The 20,463-nt window shown below is 43.0% G+C and overlaps 1 protein-coding gene across 3 annotated transcripts in view; it reads right to left on the bottom strand.

The window, feature by feature from the left end:
* Window positions 1-426: 426 nt before the first annotated feature.
* LOC147123250 (magnesium transporter NIPA2-like) overlaps window positions 427-20,463 on the bottom strand; it is a 52,973-nt gene continuing 32,936 nt past the window's right edge. For all 3 annotated transcript variants that reach the window (XM_085969825.1, XM_085969833.1, XM_085969818.1), the window contains 3 exons: window positions 8,986-9,076; window positions 6,536-6,696; window positions 427-1,794 (listed from right to left, as the gene is read on the bottom strand). In XM_085969825.1, coding sequence (XP_085825951.1) covers window positions 1,124-1,794; window positions 6,536-6,696; window positions 8,986-9,076 — 923 coding nt within the window. In that variant the 3' untranslated portion in view covers window positions 427-1,123. The remainder of the gene's footprint in view (window positions 1,795-6,535; window positions 6,697-8,985; window positions 9,077-20,463) is intronic.

The raw sequence follows: 20,463 nt of genomic DNA, 5'->3' as shown, positions 1-20,463 counted from the left end.
TGCCAACCAGTTCTCTATCCAAGTCAATACCTTACCCCCAATCCCATGTGCTTTAACTTTGCACGCTAATCTCTTATGCGGGACCTTATAAAAAGCCTTCTGAAAGTCCAAATACACCACATCCACTGGTTCTCCCTTATCTATTCTACCAGTTACATCCTCAAAAAATTCCAGTAGATTAGTCAAGCATGATATACCTTCTGTAAATCCATGTTGACTTTGTCCGATCCTGTCGCTGTTTTCCAAGTGCTTGCTAATGTTGACCCTAGAACATATATTCTAAGAAAAGGGAATATTATGTGCAAGAGATTGTTCATCATAAACAACGTTACTGATATTACATTACATCATTGTGGTTTATAACACTATAAAAAGTTATGATCAAAAGTTAAGAAATCTACAAAAATGTATTCCTTTAAGCAGATGTCTCTCAAATACAAGAGCAAATCTTTATTTGTAAAAATAAATTTGTGCAGTTACAGTTATATGCAAACTCAACATTCTCATTCAATACAAACCATTCACCAAGGATATCTCTAAAGCTTCTTCAATTACATACAAGAGGTAATGTCAAATTGTATAAATCATTGTATGCAATGATTTAAGAGTTTATAAAAAACAATGCTGTCACAGTATTTTAAAAAGCCATATGCTCTATACTTTACAGTACAACTATCTTGAGTTAGATCCCAGATTTTAATGTCTGCACTGGTATGAAGCAGCCCATTTGTGTATACCATCCAACACCAGAAATCCCATTATTTGAAGATTGAATATTTACATTTCACATCAGTTCCCCCAGCATGATCCCTGAAACAAATGCCTCCAATTGAAATTACAATCTACTTCTTACAAGTCAAAGTTGCTTAATTCAAGTTATCTGATCTTTTAGCACTTTGTAATTTACATTGCTTACTTCAGATTATTGGATCATCCACTGTGTAAAAATGGTTTTGAATTATCAGAAATAGACTGTATAAGCTATAAGTGAACACCATGCAGATAAGAATTCTGCTTATTTCTACAGCAGTCTGAAGATCTTGCAATTCTTTGATTGTGTAGATGGTATACAAGTGTTTCTGCAGACCTCAAAAGATTCAAGAGGCAGTCATTTTTTGGAAGGCTATACATGTTCTTCTAGTTGTCTATTTGGATTAGGACACTCTTTAAAACCAGCATTTCTTCTGTTAAAGAATAAATGTATTTCATCATCATAAATAGCAGATGGGCTGTCCATATTCTCCAGCAATGTATGGTGGTCATCATGGCCAAATCCATTTGTTTCTGCTTTCTCGTTTTTCTTAATAAAAGATGTTAACTGTTCCCAGGTGACTTGAATATCCTTAAAAGCATGAAGTAAAAAGATGCCCAAGATTATGGTACAGAATCCACTGATAATCCCAATGACATCCTTAATATCCACATTGTTCCATTCTTTGAAAAGGATAACAGAGCAAGTTATGACAACAGTAGTGAAGAATACATAGTAAATAGGGATCACTACAGAGGTGTTGAAGATATCAAGAGCTTTATTTAAATAGCTGATTTGAGTACTGATAGAAATGAGCAAAGTGGCGAGTAGAATCCAGCTAAATGGTTTACTGACTACTGGTTTCTGGTCAAGCAGCTCCTTTATAGAAATACCTAGTCCCTTTACAGAAGATACAGAAAAGGCTCCAATCAGCGAACAAATGGAAATATAGACCAGTATATTGGTTGGTCCCACCTTGGGGGCAACAAAGAAAATCAGCACCAGAGAGACGATGATCGTTACGCTGGCAAATATGATGAATCCTGAAAGAAAGAGAAGACAAAATGTAAATCAAAATAATAAACAAAAATAATTTCTGCACAGATGATACTTGAGTTTGTTAGAAGTTTTGGGTTTGCCTTAGAAATTCTCTTGGATACAGTGGTGCTGGTCGCTCACACAAGTAGCCCAAGCATCTTGCATTCAGCAGTGTGTCCACAATTGCCATTATCTAATTATGCAGTAGTGTAACCCCAGGGGTGTAACAATAGGATCCCCTTGTGATCAAGTGGATATCGTGTCTTTCACATTTTCGCTTATGTGCACTCTCCAACCATTTCAAAGGCAATGAAATCAGTTATAACAACAGAAAATGCTGGAAAAACTCAGCAGGTCAGGCAACATCCGTGGAGAGAAACTCAAATTTCTCTCCACGGATGTTGCCTGACCTGCTGAGTTTTTCCAGCATTTTCTGTTGTTATTTCGGATTTCCAACATCTGCAGTATTTTGCTATCGTACTAATGAAATCAGTTAGTTAGACGAGGCCAGATGTGAATTGTTAAGCAGCTTTATTTCTAAGATGAATATGGGACAACCTTGCTTGATGGGCCTGGGATGAGGCAATTGACCTATTAATTGACCTATTGTCTCAATCAGAAATTAATTGACCTATTGTCTCAATCAGAATTAAACAATGAGCTGTGAATTTCCAGAAACTGGCTCATCTGGTTTTAAGTGTCAATGTCTGCAGCAGTGTTTATTTTATTATAAAAGCTGTGTGAATTCACTTTGTTTAAAACACAACACTTACATAGGATATACAGCACAGAAACAGGCCATTCGGCCCAACCAGTCCATGCCAGCGTTTATGCTCCACACGAGCCTCCTCTCATCTTTCCTCATCTAACCATCAGCATAACCCTCTATTCACTTTTCCTTCATATGCTTATCTAGCCTCCCCTTAAATGCATCTATACTATTCGCTTCAACCACTCAGTGATAGCAAGTTTCACATTCTAACCACTCTGGGTAAAAAAGTTTCTTCCGAATTCCCGATTTGATTTCTTGGTGACTATCTTGTATTGATGGCCAATAGTTTTGCTCTTCCCCACAAGTGGAAACACTCTCTCTGTATCTACTCTATGAAAACCTTTCAGAATTTTTCCAAGAGAAACGAGATCCAGCCTGTTCATCCTTTCCAGATTAGGTAGAACCTCACATTTCTGGCATCACTGTTGTAAATCTTTTTTGCACCATCTCCAGTATCTCTATTCTTTTTATAATATGGCGACCAGAATTGTTAGCATTACTCCAAGTGTGGTCTAACCAAGGTTCGATACAAGTTTAGCATAACTTCTCTACTTTTCAATTCTAACCCTCTGGAAATAAACCCTAGTGCTTGGTTTGCTTTTTTTAATGGCCTTATTAACCTGCATCGCTATATTTAATGATTTGTGTATTTGTATTCCGAGATCCCTTTGCTCTTCTACCCCATTTAGATTCTTATTTTCTAAGTAATGTAACATCCCTATTTTTCTTAACAAAATGTAATACCTCACATTTATGTGTTGAAATTTATTTGCCAATTATATGCCCATTCTGAAAGTTTATTAATGTCGTGATTTGTTGCAGTCCTCCTCAGTATTGACTATCCCCCCAATTTGGTGTCATCTGCAAATTTAGAAATTGTGTTTTTGATTCTAAAGTCTAAATTGTTTGTGTGAACAATATTGGTCCCAGCACGGATCCTTGTGGGGCCCCACTTTCCACATTCTGCCACTCTGAATAGCTACCTTTTACCCCTACTCTCTGCTTTCTGTCTTGAAGCCAGGTAGCTATCCATTCTGCTACTGGTCCCCAAACTCTGCATTCTCTGACCTTATTCATTAGTCTATTATGTTGTACCTTATCAAAGGCCTTTTGGAAATCTAGATAAATTACATTTACCGCATTACCCTTGTCTACTCTCTCGGTTACCTCTTCAAAGAATTCAATGAGGTTGGTCAAGCAAGACTTTCCCCTTTTAAAATCCATGCCGACTATTCATTATTATATTTTTGGTTTCTAGAGGTTCTATTTTTTTCCTTTAGTAGGGATTCCATTATTTTTCCTACCACTGGTATTAAGCTGACTGGTCTAGAGTCCCCTGGACATGTTCTATCTCCCTTCCTAAATATAGGTGGTACGTTAGCTATCCGCCAGTCCTCTGGCACTACACCTTTCTCTAACAAATTATTAAATATGTATAATAGTGCCTCTGCTATCTCTTCCCTAGGTTCTTTTAAGATGCACGGATGTAATCTACCTGATCCATCTCCCTGGTAAATACTGAAGCAAAGTAATTATTTATTATTTAATATTTCTGCCATTTCGCTATTGCTGCCTGCGATTTTATCCTGTCCGTCCCTTAGAGGCCCTATTCCCATCCCAACTCCTTTTTTATTTATGCGCCTTTAGAATATTTTACTATTTATTTTATGTTCCTTGATAACTAAATTTCATAGGTCCGCTTTGCCTTCCTAATTGGTTTTTTGACTTTTCTCCCAATCCCTCATCATGTACTTAATATATGCCTCTTGCCTTGCCCTCAATATTTCCCCTGTCTTTATTGATCCATGGTGTCTCATTAGTGTTTAGCTCTTTTTTTTTTGAAAAAGCAGAATATATTTTTCCTGGACTCTGTTGAACACTTTTTTTTAAATAAATGTTTCCCATTGCTGTTCTACATCATTGTTTGCCAATATTGTTGCCCATTTTATTTTCCGCAAGTTCTATTCTCAGCCCCTCAAAAAGCAGCTTTTCTCCAATCTACTACCCTGGTCGTTGTCATACTTAGGTCCTTCTCAATTATCTTAAAGCATATTATATTATGGCAACACAAACAGAACTCATACCCAAACCTTTTCCATGAAGAAAAAAAAAAGGATCAAAAATCCCAGAACATGACAGACAGAGGTTGAACTGAATATTCCACAGAATATTAACAAAGATGGAGAACAGAGAATATCAACTGAAATCCAATGTCTCAAAATATTATTCTGCAAAATATTTTGAGAAGCAGGGAAATACAGCACAAAAGCTTCCATTTTTCACATCTCTCTAAAAGCAGAATTGATGCTTCAGGGAAGAGAATCGTTGGGGGTAATTTTAAGGTAACGTGCCGGGCAGGAAACCTACAGGAATCGATGGATCTTCAAATTGAAAGTAAAATTAGGGCGAGGTGCAAAACCAATGTCGCATCCGATTCAGTTCGTTTTCCAACGGGCAGGTTAGTTCAAAATTAGCCCCTTAGGTGTGCATATTAGTCCAGGTTTTGCAATCCCTAGAACTGCACTAGGTGGGCCACTACACAAGTCAACAGAATGGGGAGCTGGGCTTGTTGGATACCACAATCCCAATTCATGTATATAAATTAAGTAAGCTTCCTCTGCCACTGTTGCCTTAAGCAGGAAATAGGAGAGCAAAGAAGATGAGAATCTTGAGAACATGCAACCCTAAAGGACTGTTGCCTAAAATTTAAAAAGGGATGCAGCCACTTAAGGGAAAGTGGTTGTATGTGGGGCCAGTAAATGATCACAAAGAATTCTTGTTTTTACAAAAGCTGGGAGGGTGGAAAGGAGAGAAGGGGCAGAAAACCAAATGTAGAGGCATGAAATGTGGGCAAATGACAGAGCAGTGCTGCTCCTGAACTCATTTGATGGTTGGTTAAGCGGACATGGTTGCTGATAAGAGGGTCGTTCTCAAGGGCAACTAGGGATGGGCAATAAATGCCGGCCTTGCTGGCGACACCCATATCCCCAGAATTATTTTTTGTTTTAAAAAGACAGCAGAGCACCGTGCCCAACAGGCAGGCTCAATGACAACAGTCCCTACAGGACCTGGGAACAGATGCAGGAGAATATGGCACCCTTTAATGGACCGCTCGTGCCAAGACTAGCCAGCAGTTACATGTATCTGGTAGATGGCCCAAGATTCCATGTCGCAGCATTGCCCGTCAACCTGTTCCACATCCAGTGCGCACACATGGCTAGGCCTCTCAACTTTCATCAGATCTCCTGCATAACCATCTCTCAGCATGTTACACAGTCAAGATGCAACATTATATTGAAAGCCTAGCTACATTCATCTTCCAAAGACTTCACAGATCAAATGGTTGACTGACACATGTGGAGCAATACATATATAGGCAACATATTATCTAATATTACAGTGCTAGCCTAGCCTTGGAATGAACCACATGCATAACAGGTGAGGAGTGATGACTTTGCCAACCATCGACAGTGGTGTCCCTACATTTCAAATTGGCCACAGGTATCCTTGCTGCAGATGGTACAATTCTACAACTGGTCCTCCATTGATAAGGAACAAGCTGAAGCATTTCCCTTGGCCATTGTCAGATAGATGTGTCAAGATATGGCTGGTATCTGCTAGACATACCTTTTTTCACCTTGGAACATTTCAAACAAACATATTGTAAGGAACTAATGAAAATTCCCCCTCAATCACAAAAAAGTTCCAAAACTACAGGTTTTAGAAGCATGGAGAAAAAACTGTACTAAAAAGGTATATACACACACAAAAAAGAAGTCTGCCAAAATTGAAGAGCTCTTTCACACAATACTTCAATTTCTCCTATTACAATTGGGTGCAAAATTAAATAAAATCCCAACACAAAAACTATAAAATTGTGCCTGATCAAGTATTTTTGCAGCATCCGTTGGAGAGGAGCAGGTTTGAAGTGTCCAAGTGTCTTCAAAAATACCTTATAATAGAACTAAATGTACCTGTGTCTTTTAGCTTTTCTTCCATCTCATGCAAGGAATGGACTCCTTCTTCTTCTGGAGCATGGATCACTATTACTGTTGACCCTACAATGCTCAGCATGCACCCTAACTTGCCATGAATATTCAGTCGCTCATTTAAGACATATGATGAGAGCACGGCACTGTTCGTGAATTATAAAAAAGAAAAAAAGTTAGCAGGACATTGGAGTGAAAATGTCTAAACATTAGAAGATTCATTCTGTACCTTGGATAGGAATTTGTATTATGGATGCTTGTCCTGGGTAATTAAGCATTTTTCCATTTTGGCATCAAGAAGCAAACACCCTCAGGTCAGGTATATCATTATCTCAACATGGTCCATTAATTTGCCTCCCTCCACACTATGGTGACATTCGCATGTGACTTGTGCAAATTTCTTGCCAATTTACTACCAATTAGTGCTGAACTAGAGGTAGTTTTGTACTTTAGACTTACTGATCTGCAGTGGATAGGTTCACCTTCCTATAAAGCACCGTGCTGTATGATGTGCTCCTAGATGATGAAATGAACCACAGATTGTTTAAAGCCAGTATTGTTTTTGGAAGGCTCCATGTGAGGTTATGGGATAAGAGAGGCATTAAACTGGCAACAAAACTCAAGGTCTACAAGGCATTAGTGAGAATATCCTTACTGTATGAGAGAGATATAGTTGGATCACTTGCATGCATCACATCAGAAAACTCAATCACTTCCATCTAGGTTGCCTCCAAAAGAACATGAAATGTCATAGTTGGTACAAGATTCCGGCTCCTTTGTAGAGGAGAGCCAGTATATTTGTGTTAAAGGATAGTGTAAAGTCTGTGGGTTGTACGGTTAATAACGACACAGACTTCAGGAGTAACAAACAAACAGGTCTTTACTATTCGAAGGTCAGGGCGAATCTGCCCCAGCAATCCTGCCACAACACTTATATACTGGTGTGGTCACTATCGGTATTACAGTATACAGAAGCCAAACAAATAGTGCCACACCTAAAGTAGTTCTCTTAAAGGTGAACGGTTACATTCAATAATTCCCTTAAAGGTAGACGGGTACATACACTACAGATAGGGACAAGCAATTGCAGGGAGGCCATGGAAAGTTGTCACCAAGCAGGAAGATTCACCTACCTCTGGCCCCACAAACTTTTAAAAAAAAAAATGTTTTAAGATTTCCTGGAGCAGCCTCCAGTGGTCCCTTTAAGAACAACTAGTTTGGTAGCTTTATGTTCGATCCCACTGAGTGGGACTTGTGCAGTGCCATGTCATATCAAAAATTGCATTGGGTCCCATGTACATCATATGACTCCAATTTTTTTAAAAATTCAGTCACTGGATGTGGGCATCACTAGCAAGGTCAGCGTTTATTGTCCATCCCTAATTGGTGCAAGCTGCTTTCTTGAAACAACCGAGTGGCTTGCTAAGCTATTTCAGAGGGCAGTTAAGAGTCAACCACATTGCTGTGGGTCTGGAGTCACATATAGGCCGGACTGGGTAAGGACGGCAGGTTCCCTTCCTTAAAAAGGACATTAGTGAACCAGATGGGTTTTTACAAAAATCTGGTAGTTAAATGGTCACCATTACTGATACTAGCTTTTTATTCCAGATTTATTAATTAACTGAATTTAAATTCCCTAGCTGCCGATTTGAACTCACGTCGCCAAATCATTAGTCCAGGCCTCTGGCTTACTAGTCCAGTGACATGACCACTATGTTATCGTATCCCATGGATTACTTTAAATAAAGTTTTGACAGGCAAGGAGATTAAGGGTTGTGGAGCCAAGGTGGGTAGATGGAGTGAAGATACACATCAGCCATGATCTAATTGGATGGTGAACAGGCTCGAGGGGCTGAATGGCCTACTCTTGTTCTTATGTTCCTATTTCATGAGGCTCCCACCTGTTTTGGACAGGAACATTGTATGCTTATTTCCAAGCCAGCTCCAGAAACAGGCCAGACATTGGCAGAGACCGGGCAATAACTGCTGCACTGATCTCACTGCTGCCCCATTCCTGCAGAAAAACAGGGCAGTACAGAGATGAAAATTAGCCCCAATATGTTTTTAAGATTCATTTCTACTGAGAAATTAAATACAACACCACTGCTCTACATCAGTTATCAACAAGGATCAGAACAGAATTGGTGGAATATTTTGGTTACCTTACGTGAATTGATTGCCTGAAAATACAACTTGTAAAAGCTACCGCTCCCCCCTTCCTCTTCTGAAGGCACTGCTTTATGCTGGGGTGTGGTTCCACAAGCACCAGCTACCCTTGCCCATGGACACCTTCCTCAATGAGCCGAGACAGCAGAGTGCTGCAGGCTATTCAATAAACATCATAACCAGATTGTGGCCCCATTTACATCTACGCAGGTATGTTTTGTTTTTAAAAAATGCTCCTGTATTCCAATTGCTGCATTAAAAAATCATACCTTATAAGCACACTTAGTGCACCTAATGGGGTAACCAGTGTGGCAGGTGCAAATGCATAGGCAGCGAAGTTAGCAGCTTCTCCAGCACCCACTGCAAAATAAAATGATAACAAGTGTAAGCTTAGAAAGGCTCAAGGAATTATACACCCTAATGTTCATAAACTTTCAGACCTTTCATTTCCCTCTGTGCCCTGTCCACTTCCCAGGGCCGTTACAAATTTGAAATCATTCTATCTTCCCATCCCCCTTGTAGTGTATGTACCCGTCTACCCTTAAGGAAATTATTGTATGTAACCGTTCACCTTTAAGGGAACTACTTTAAGTGTGGCACTACTTGTTTGGCTTCTGTATACTGTAATACCGACAGTGACCACACCAGTATATAAGTGTTGTGACAGGATAACTGGGGCAGATTCGCCCTGACCTCTGAATAGTAAAGACCTGTTTGTTTGTAATTCTGAAGTCTGTGTATTTATTAACTGCCCAACCCACAGACTTTACAGTGGCGACGAGTCCGATCGTACCCTGCGGCAAGACTACCAAAAGCAACGAAGAGCGTCGAAGAGAGACAACCGCCCTCGTCGTGCTACCAAAAGAAAACACGAGGCTGCAACAACAGAAAGCAGGAAGACTAACAACAAAAGCTGTATCAGCAACAGGCACTGACTACCCTTCTGCCACGGTGCGGAGTGAGCCGACCAGCAAGAAACAAGGCGGCCGAAGAGACTGTGAGTAGGGGAAGGTGTAGAAGTATCCGGAGGATAAGGGCAGAGCACTCGACCTCGGTCGAGGGGGAGCTGTGCCGGCCAAAAGTCGGGTCCAACGGCGTCGGGTGACAGCCGGACCGCGATCGGCGGGAAAAATCCGGGCAGCGGCCGCAGCCACGAAGCGCTGAGCCTGCGAGTAGGCGCGGGAAGAGAAACCCAGCCGCAGCCGGGGAGGGAAACGCCGGTCTGCGAGAGGGCTGGGGAGGCGAACTGGAACCATGCGGGTGAGAGCCGGGTGCGGAGAGAGAGACTGCGAGGAGCCAGTCCAGCGGCTGAGCTGTTCTCCACCAACGGGGTACTCAGAGCCGGCAAAACCGAACGTGCGGGAGTGGGAGAGAGACACAGCCGAAAACGGGGTGAGAGACTGCGCGAGAGCCAGTCCAGCGGCTGAACTGTCCTCCGTTAACGGGGTGTACCCAGCGCCGGTAGAGCCGTGCGGGCGGGAGGAGAAGACAGAGCCGAGTAGGGGGAGCTGTGCGAGAGCCAGCCCAGCGGCTGAACCTGTCCGCTGCGAGGGAAGCGTACCCCTTCCACCAGGAAGAAACGCGGGAAGCCGCCATTAGGCGGAGGAGCCGACAGAAGCGGGAAACCGCCATTGAAGTGGGCGGGGAGAGAAAGGAAGAGCGGGAAACCGCCAATTTCGCGGGAAAAGCCGCCATCTTAGAAAAAAAAAAAATACATAAGAATTTAAAGAAATATTTGTGTTGTACCCAAAGAAAGGAAGATGCCTAAGCATGGGGACAGCAACGATTTTAACTCCGAAATAGAAGACTGGCCCACGTACGTGGAACGTATTGAGATACATTGTAAGGCTAACAAAATAGCTAAGGAGGAAAAAGCTGTAACCTTACTTAACATGATGGGTGCGAAAACATTCGGGTTGTTGAAACATCTTCTCTCTCCAGCTAAACCGGCGGATCAGATTTTCGAGGATATAGTAGCAGTGCTGAAGGATCACTTGAACCCCACACCATTGAAGCTGGCTGAATGATTCAGATTCTATGCGAGAACGCAGAAGAAAGACGAAAGCAACGCGGAATACTTGGTCGAACTGCGGAGGCTAGCGAAACACTGCCAGTTCGGAGGGAATCTGACAGAGGCACTGCGAGACAAGTTCGTATGTGGATTGTCCAAAGAAGGGACGCAAAAGCGACTACTGGAAGAGAACAACCTCACACTTGACAGGGCTGTCCTTATAGCCACATCATACGAAGCCGCAGCAAAAGGAACGGCGGTAATGCAGCGGAAGGCGGTGGCACTAGGGGTGGACCACATCACCTCGAGGACTACGAAATGCTATCGTTGTGGGAAGACAACACACGACCAGAAGCGTTGCTGGGGTAAAAACCAAGAATGCCGGAAATGTGGCAAGATCGGGCACATAGCTAAAGTGTGCCGGTCAGGAACGACGTACAACAATAACGAGTCCTCACAAAAATGGTACAGAAAGGTACAAGAGGCGACTAGGAAGAGTCTGAAGGAACAGAAGTCGGACTCACACTCCAAACACAAAGGACTGGACAGTCTGAGAATCCACAACGTGAGCAATGAAGCCGACCGACAAACTATTTGGATAACGTTACAGATTGAGAAGGTCCAAGTAAAAATGGAAGTAGACACCGGATCGGCGTTGACTGTCATGAATAAGCATGACTATAAAAAGTTTTTCAAGCATATTCCACTACGGAATACGGATCTAGTGCTGCAGACATACACGGGGCACAAAGTATTCCCCGTCGGAAAAATAGAGGTTAAGGTGAGATACCAGGATAAAGTTCACCACCGGTTAGATCTGTATGTGTTGCCTGAGGGAGGTCCACCACTTCTGGGACGAGAGTGGATCCGAAAAATAAAGATGGACTGGCATGCACTAAACACCATGACGGTGGAGTCCAAAAAAGAGGATGTCAAACCTGAACGGTTGTCCAGAATATTAGACAAAGCTAAAGAGGTATTCCAGCAAGGACTGGGAACGCTGCGAGGTATTAAAGCAAAGGTCAAGATTGCAGAACATGCAAGCCCAAAGTTTTTTAAGGCCAGATCGGTACCGTACGCAATACGACCAGCAGTGGAGGCAGAACTAGAAGAACTTGAACGATCAGGGGTTCTGTCAAAAGTAGACTGGAGTGAGTGGGCCACGCCCATTGTTCCCGTCATGAAATCCTCACCAAGTAATAAGCCAGGGGGACCGGGGAAGGTCCGTATCTGCGGAGATTTCAAGATCACCGTGAATCCGGTACTTCACACGGTACAATACCCGCTTCCGCGGATTGAAGATATTTTTGCTTCATTGGCTGGAGGGAAGCACTTCACGAAGATAGACCTGGCTCAGGCATATTTACAGATGGAGGTTGAGGAAGAGTCACGCCAATACCTCACCATCAACACTCAGAGGCTTGTATCGCTATAATAGACTGGTCTTTGGAGTAGCTTCGGCGCCAGCAATTTGGCAGAGGGCCATGGAACAGGTGTTACAAGGAATTCCAAGCACGCAGTGCTACTTAGATGATATTCTAATCACGGGAAAAGATGAGGAAGAACACCTCACGAATTTGAAACTGGTACTCACCAGGTTGAAGGAGTATGGCCTTCGGGCTAATCGCAAGAAGTGAGAGTTCTTCCAAAAACGGATCTCATACTGCGGTCATGTCATTGACCGAGAGGGACTACATAAGTCACCGGAAAAGATAGAAGCGGTCGTGAAGGCCCCCGCTCCAGGAAACGTGTCACAGCTAAGGTCATTCTTGGGGTTGATTAATTATTATCACAAGTTTCTGCCAAATTTATCTACGGTGCTGCATCCGCTAAATGAGCTGTTGCGGAAAGAAACACCATGGAGGTGGAGTGAAGAATGCAAAAAGGCTTTTCGCAGGAGCAAGGAGTTGATTACCTCTGAAGAAGTGTTGGCTCATTTCAACCCAGCATTACCCCTTCGGCTAGCTTGTGATGCTTCCCCGTACGGAATTGGGGCAGTACTCTCGCACAGACTACCAAATGGCTCGGAAAGGCCAGTGGCATTCGCGTCCCGATCATTGACACCAGCGGAACGAAATTACGCCCAGATAGATAGGGAGGCCCTCAGTCTTGTGTGGGGCGTGAAGAAATTCAACCATTACCTGCAGTGTAAGAGGTTCACATTGCTGACGGACCACCAGCCGTTGGTGTCCATATTCAACCCAAACAAGGCCGTTTCTACCATGACGGCACAAAGATGGTCAGTTTTACTTGGGGCACACCAGTATGATATTGAATACAAACGGTCCAAACAGCATGGAAACGCTGATGGGCTATCACGCTTGCCATTGCCGATGGTAGAAGAAGCGAGGACAGTGGACCCAGTAGAGTTGTTCCACTCATCAATAGTGGAGTGTCTGCCGATAACAAACTCAATGATTGAGAATGAGACAAGGAATGACCCGACTCTTTCACGAGTCTATGATTTAACGGTGGAGGGATGGCCAGCACAGTGCGAACCAACACTGCAAGCATTCTCACAGAGGAAAGAACAACTGTCAGTGTGTCGAGGAACCCTGATGTGTGGGTCTAGAGTGGTGATTCCACCCAAACTACAAAAGAAGGTACTCAAGGAGCTGCACGAAGGACACCTGGGTGGCGTAAAGATGAAGAATCTAGCAAGGGCGTTTGTGTGGTGGCCAGGCATCGATGGGGACATAGAGGAGATCACGAAGAATTGCCTAGGATGTCAGAGGGTTCAGAATGCACCACCACAGGCTCCTCTGCACCCATGGGAGTGGCCCTCATCTCCCTGGCAAAGAGTACACATTGACTTTGCTGGTCCATTTATGGACTCGATGTTCCTAATAGCGGTAGATGCCCACACCAAGTGGCCAGAAGTAATTAAGATGACCACCACCACGACGGAAAAAACCATCACGGTGTTAAGGACTATGTTTGCTCGGAATGGCCCGCCAGAACAGATCTGTTCTGACAATGGACCGCAATTTGTATCTGAGGAATTTAAGAAATTCTTAAAGAGCAATGGGGTTAAACATTACACGTCAGCCCCATACCATCCCGCCTCCAATGGATTGGCTGAAAGGTTTGTCCAGACCTTCAAGAAGGCCGTAAAGGCCATGAGTAATGAAGACATAAGTTTACAGCATAAGGTGGATAGTTTTTTGTTGGCATACCGAAATGCAACCCATGCGGTCACAAATCAAACTCCCGCGATGGTGTTTTGTAATAGACGCCTACGATGTCGGCTGGATTTACTCAAACCAAACGTCAGAAGGGACGTAGAGAACCGGCAATTCCAGGGCATGAACGAAAGGGCTACTAGATCCTTCCAGACCGGTCAACGAGTTTTGGCCCGGGACTATCGTACTGAGAAATGGCAGCCTGGAACGATTGGAAAAAGGTTAGGCCCGTTAATGTACACTGTGGACATTGGAGACAATATAATAAGGCGCCATGTTGACCAGATCATAGGGTCCGCCACAAATGGGCCCCCGACTTCACCACCTTACCCGGATAAGGTTGAGACTGAGTTACCCAGAACACCTACGTCCGATCTGGTAGTTCTGGAGTCAGAGGAACCTGACACTGTGCTTCGAGCCGATTCAACTTTACCAGAAACACCTACTAGCCCGCTTGGAATGACGACACCACTGCGGCGTTACCCGGACAGAATCCGGAAACCTCCAGAAAGACTGAATCTATGAACTGTCTTAAATAAATCTGTATATATATATATATGTGATAATGTATGTCCACTATGGACTCAGTATGTTGAAAGCTAAAAAGGGAGGATTGTAGTGTATGTACCCGTCTACCCTTAAGGAAATTATTGTATGTAACCGTTCACCTTTAAGGGAACTACTTTAAGTGTGGCACTACTTGATTGGCTTCTGTATACTGTAATACCGACAGTGACCACACCAGTATATAAGTGTTGTGACAGGATAACTGGGGCAGATTCGCCCTGACCTCTGAATAGTAAAGACCTGTTTGTTTGTAATTTTGAAGTCTGTGTATTTATTAACTGCCCAACCTACAGACTTTACACCCCTCATAAGAGTACTACTGTTAGATGAGCTACATATTGATCTTGCTGCCTGTCGGTCCCGAAAGCTACATTTACATTACACAATTTGAAGTACTATAGGTTCGACAGTACTTATCCACATTTAATTAGCCGATATTAAACACTATTGGGTCCCATGTACATCCTATGGCCCCAATTTTTTTTAAATTCAGTCACGGGATGTGGGCGTTTGGAATGGAGACCCAATTCAGGAATCTGTTATTTGTGTTGTAGCAGTGTTCAAAATCATGAAGGGTTTTGATAGAGTAAATAAGGAGAAACTGTATCCAGTGGCAGAAGGGTCGGCAACCAGAGGACACCGATTTAAGGTAAATGGCAAAAGAACCAGAGGCGACATGAGGAAAAGAAAATTTATGCAGCGAATTGTGATCTGGGATGCGCTGCCCAAGAGTGGTGGAAACAGATTCAATAGTAACTTTCAAAAGGGAATTGGATAAATACTTGAAGGGGAAAAATTTACAGGGCAATGGGGAAAGAGCTGGGTGTGCGACTAACTGGATAGCTCTACCAAAGAGCCAGCAGAGGCACGATGGGCCAAATGGCATCATTCTGTGCTAGATCATTCAATAACTGAATTAATTTATTCCTGGAATCATTAATTTCTTGTAGTCTCCTTAGAGATCTAATACCAGATTGAAATATATTTCAATGCATGAAAAACAATCTCTCAATTCAGTTACTGCAGGATTGTACACATTTTACAGTAATTTGATACACGACCGGAATTTTCCTCTGGTAAAGCAGCTGCTTTCAGGCAGGCCTAGTGAGATGTAGCATAGAAAAAGGAATGGGGAGACCCAACACCAAATCCCTGCTCCATTAACAGGGATGTTGGCCACCTGCCCTTCGAGTGCCTTGGCACAGCAAGGGTGTAGGGCTTGGGACATCAGCTGATCCTCTTGCTATCCTGTCGCAGTAGTGCCAACCTATAGCAGGGCAGAGATACACACGCTTCAGCTGTGGGATAAACTAGACTTCCACAGAAGGAGAAAGAGGACCTAGTTTTGGCCACCTCTTCCTCTCCTGTACTGTCCCACTATTGACATGTCCCCACAGAGCTCATGTTGAAAAGTTTTGAACTGCTTTAGGTAGCTTTTGTCCCCTTTGGAGGTGCTGCAACAACAAGATGCTGCTCAGTTGTAGTGGTGAGGTCCCTCTGCAGAACAGTGTTACTGCTATGAGACTACGCTGCACATATAATTGACCACAACCCAGGAATATGCTAATCAGGGGCCTAGTGCCCATTTTAGGTGAGAGCCTTGGACACTTCAAAGTCATTCAAATTGTCAGCCGGTACACTTCCAGGGAGATCAGACGGTGAAATTGGTCCCTTCAACTCGAGAACAGGCAAGATGGGGACCAATTTCTCCCCCCACCCCATCAAATATTCTCATCTGCAGGGTAAATGCTTTGAATCGCACTAGACAATAGTAATTTGTCTCCCTCAACAGTCAATGCTGCTAATGTGATCAGGTCCCTTAAATGATACAATTATCACATGAAATCAGATGGGTTTGCTTATGAAGTGAAGGAGACAGCCCTTCCCACAGTTCCTAAAACCCATGCACCCATAGTAATTCTTCTGCAGGCGGTCCGCCACCTAGGTCCTAGATGAGCAGGGAGTAAATGGTGAATTACTTGTGAAGCCGACAGTGACCCAATACTGCAGCCTGAAGCTCGCCAAGAAACTCCTGCTGCAGGACTGGTGAGCCATTTAAGCTCAGAGGCCCAGGTGATGCAACAAAAGAGCTGCTGTGATTAACGGGCTTTGTTATGGCCTGTCATCGGAGCTCGGGTTGCCAACACTGGCTGAATGTATTCCTGGAGGCGTTATTACATGACATAGAAAAAAAAATAGGAGCAGGAGTAGGCCATTCGGCCCTCTGAGCCTGCTCCGCCATTCAATATGATCATAGCTGATCCTCTATCTCAATATTATATTCCCGCTCTCTCCCCATACCCCTGGATGCCTTGTGTCTAGAAATCTATCTCCTTCTTAAATATATTCAGTGACTTGGCCTCCACAGCCTTCTGACCTCCTACCTCCAACTACCCCGCCCCCACTATTGTTCGCCCAACATATCCATCCTCACGGTGCACCACCTTCCTACGCTAATTGGAAAGTGAAGAGACTCATTACCCAATTGGAAGATTCTTGATAGTCAGTCAAACAGCCTTTCCACCGCACCACCCCCCCACCCCCCACCCCCCCCCCATCTCCAATATTTTTATAACTAATAAACATGTGTTCAAAGAAAAATGAAAAACTATTTTTTTAATGCCCTGATTATTTTTCTCCAGGGTTGCTCGCAGCAGTGCCCTGGAGATTAATCTTCAGTTGCTGGAGACTTTTTGGTCATTCTTGCAATTGTTTTCAAGTTCTGCTGCTGCTTCTCAAGAGTTTGCAGTACTTCAGTCGCCCTTCTGGCGGAAATATCATTCCCAACAAAGTCAGTAGCAGCAGTTGTAACTCACACAAGAATGACACCAGTTGGAGCTATGACATTCTACGAAGTAAAATACCAAAAGCGATAGATCTTACCCCCGAGACAAAGCTGTGATCTGAATATCTGCATCTGGTCTTTGATAAGAGGCAGTGATCGAGTGCGAAAGGAACCGTGGTTTGCTTTAGTGACTGCCTGTAATTGCATGGCTCTGGTGAATAAACCCTGACAAGTGGCAGATGAAATTTAACGTAGAAAAGTGCAAAGTGATATTTTGATAGGAAGAACGAGGACAGGCAATATAAACAAAAGGGTACAATCCTAAAGTGGGTTCATGAACAGAGACCTGGGGGTATATCTGCACAAATCACTGAAGGCAGCAGGGCAGGTTGAGAAAGCGGTTAAAAAAGCATACAGGATCCTGGGCTTCATAAATAAATAGAGGCATAGAGTACAAAAGCAAGGAAGTTTTGATGACATTTTATAAAACACCGGTTCGGCCTCAACTGGAGTATTGTGTTCAATTCTGGGCACTGCACTTTAGGAAGGATGAGAAGGTTTTAGGGAGGGTTCAGAAAAGATTTACAAGAATGGTTCCAGAGATAAGATGGGTACGTGAATAGACTGGAGAAGCTGGGGTTGTCCTCCTTAGAGCAGAGAAGGTTGACAGGAGATTTGATAGGTGTTCAAAATCATGAGGGGTCGAGACAGTAGATAGAGAGAAACTGTTCCCATTGGCGGAAGGGTCAAGAACCAGAGGACACAAATTTAAGGTGATTGGCAAAAGAACCAAAGGAGACATGAGGGAAAACTTTTTTTTAAAAATATAAACATAGCGAATAGTTATGATCTGGAATGCACTGCCTGAAAGGGTGGTGGAAGCAGATTTAATTGCAGCTTTCAAAAAGGAAATTGGATAAGTACCTGAAGGAAAAATATTCGCAGGGCTACGGGGAAAGGGCGGTGCAGTGGGACTAGCTGAAGTGCTCTTGCAGAGAGTCGGCACGGGCTCGATGGGCCAAATGGCCTCCTTCTGTGCTGTAACCATTCTATGATTCTAATTAGGCTTGAATTCCCTCGAATATGGAAGATTAGTGATGATCTAATTGAGGTGTTTAAAATGATTAAAAAGGAGTTGACAGGGTAGAGAGAGAGAAACTATTTCCTCTGGTGGGAGTGTCCAGAATGAGGAGGCACAAACTGAAAATTAGAGCGAGGCCATTCAGGGGTGATGTCGGGAAGCATTTTTTTCCCCACACAAAGGGTAGTGGCAATAAGGAACACTCTCCCCGAAAATGCAATTGAGGCTAGGTCAATTGAAAATTTCAAAACTGAGATGTATAGATTTTTGTTAGGCAAGGGTATTAAGGGTTAGGGAACCAAGGCGGGTAGATGGAGTTAAGATACAGATCAGTCATGATCTGATTGAATGAAGGAACAGACTCAAGGGTCTGAATGGCCTACTCTTGTTGCTATGTCCCTAGTATATTGTCCTACTACAGATTGCAAGATCTGGAAAAAAGAGTCATAATCTGGGTTTCAGGATCCATGGAGCAAGAAGATATCTATAGATATGTGAAGAGAAAAAAAGATTGGTGAAGTCAAGCATAGGTCCCTTGCAGTCAGAATCAGGGGAATTTATAATGGGGAACAAAAAAATGGCAGACCAATTAAATACATACTTTGGTTCTGTCTTCACAAAGGAGGACACAAATAACCTCCCAGAGATGTCAGGAAACATCGGGTCTAATGAGAGGGAGGAACTGAATGAAATCAATATTTGTAGGGAAATGGTGTTAGGGAAATTGACGGGATTGAAGGCCAATAAATCCCCAGGGCCTGATAATCTACATCCTAGGGTAATTAAGGAAGTGGCCCTAGAAATAGTAGATGCATTGCTGGTCATCTTCCAAAATTCTACACATTTTGGCACAGTGCCCATGGATTGGAGGGTAGCTAATGTAACCCCACTATTCAAAAAAGGTGGTAGAGAAAAAACAGGGAATTATAGACCGGTAAGCCTGACATCAGTAGTGGGGAAAATGCTACAGTCCATTATAAAAGATGTAATAGCAGAGTACTTGGAAAGCTGTCCTAGTAAAGGATCCCCTTGGAATGAGTGACCATAACATGGTTGAATTCCATATTCAATTAGAGGGTGAAAAGGTTGGATCTCAAACAAGCGTGCTAAGCTTGAATAAAGGAGACTATGAAGGTATGAGCGCGGAATTGAGTAGAGTGGATTGGGAAAATAGATTAAAGGGTAAGACGATACATGATCAGTGGTGTACATTTAAGGAGTTATTTTACAACTTCCAAAAAAAATATATTCCACTGAGAAGAAAAGGGTGTAAAAGAAAAGACAGCCATCCGTGACTAAGTAAAGAAATTAAGGATAGTATTCGACTAAAAAGGGCATATAAGGTAGCCAAATCTAGTGGGAGGATAGAGGATTGGGAAAACTTTAAAAGACAGCAAAAAAATAACAAAGATTGATTAAGAAAGGGAAGATAGATTATGAAAGTAAATTAGCAAAAAATATAAAAACAGACAGTAAGAGTTTTTAGTTATATAAAAAGAAAAAGGGTGGCTAAAGTAAATGTTGGTCCCTTAGAGGATGAGACCGGGAAATTAATGGTGGGAAATATGGAGATGGCAAAAACACTGAATGAATATTTTATATCAGTCTTTACAGTAGAAGACACTAAGAATATCCCAACACTGGACAAACAGGGGGCAAAATGGGGGGGGGGGGGGGGGAGGAGCTAAACACGATCAAAATCACTAAGGAAGTGGTACTCGGTAAAATAATGGGACTCAAGGCGGATAAATCACCTGGACCTGATGGCTTACATCCTAGGGTCTTGAGGGAAGTGGCGGTAGGGATTGTGGATGCATTGGTAATAATTTTCCAAAACTCCCTGGACTCGGCAAAGGTCCCGGCAGACTGGAAAACTGCTAATGTAACAGCCTTATTTAAAAAGGGCAGTAGACAGAAGGCTGGAAACTATAGACCGGTTAGCCTAACATCTGTGGTAGGTAAAATTTTGGAGTCCATTATTAAGGAGACAGTAACAGGACATTTGGATAATCATAATTTAATAGGACAAAGTCAGCATGGTTTTATGAAGGGGAAGTCATGTTTGACAAATTTGCTGGAGTTCTTTGAGGAAGTAACATATAGGGTGGATAAAGGGGAACC

This window comes from Somniosus microcephalus, chromosome 2, assembly GCF_052327205.1.
Source record: "Somniosus microcephalus isolate GS21.2 chromosome 2, FLI_Smic_1.0, whole genome shotgun sequence".
Lineage (NCBI taxonomy): Eukaryota > Metazoa > Chordata > Chondrichthyes > Squaliformes > Somniosidae > Somniosus > Somniosus microcephalus.
This window is presented reverse-complemented; position numbering and strand designations above follow the sequence as displayed.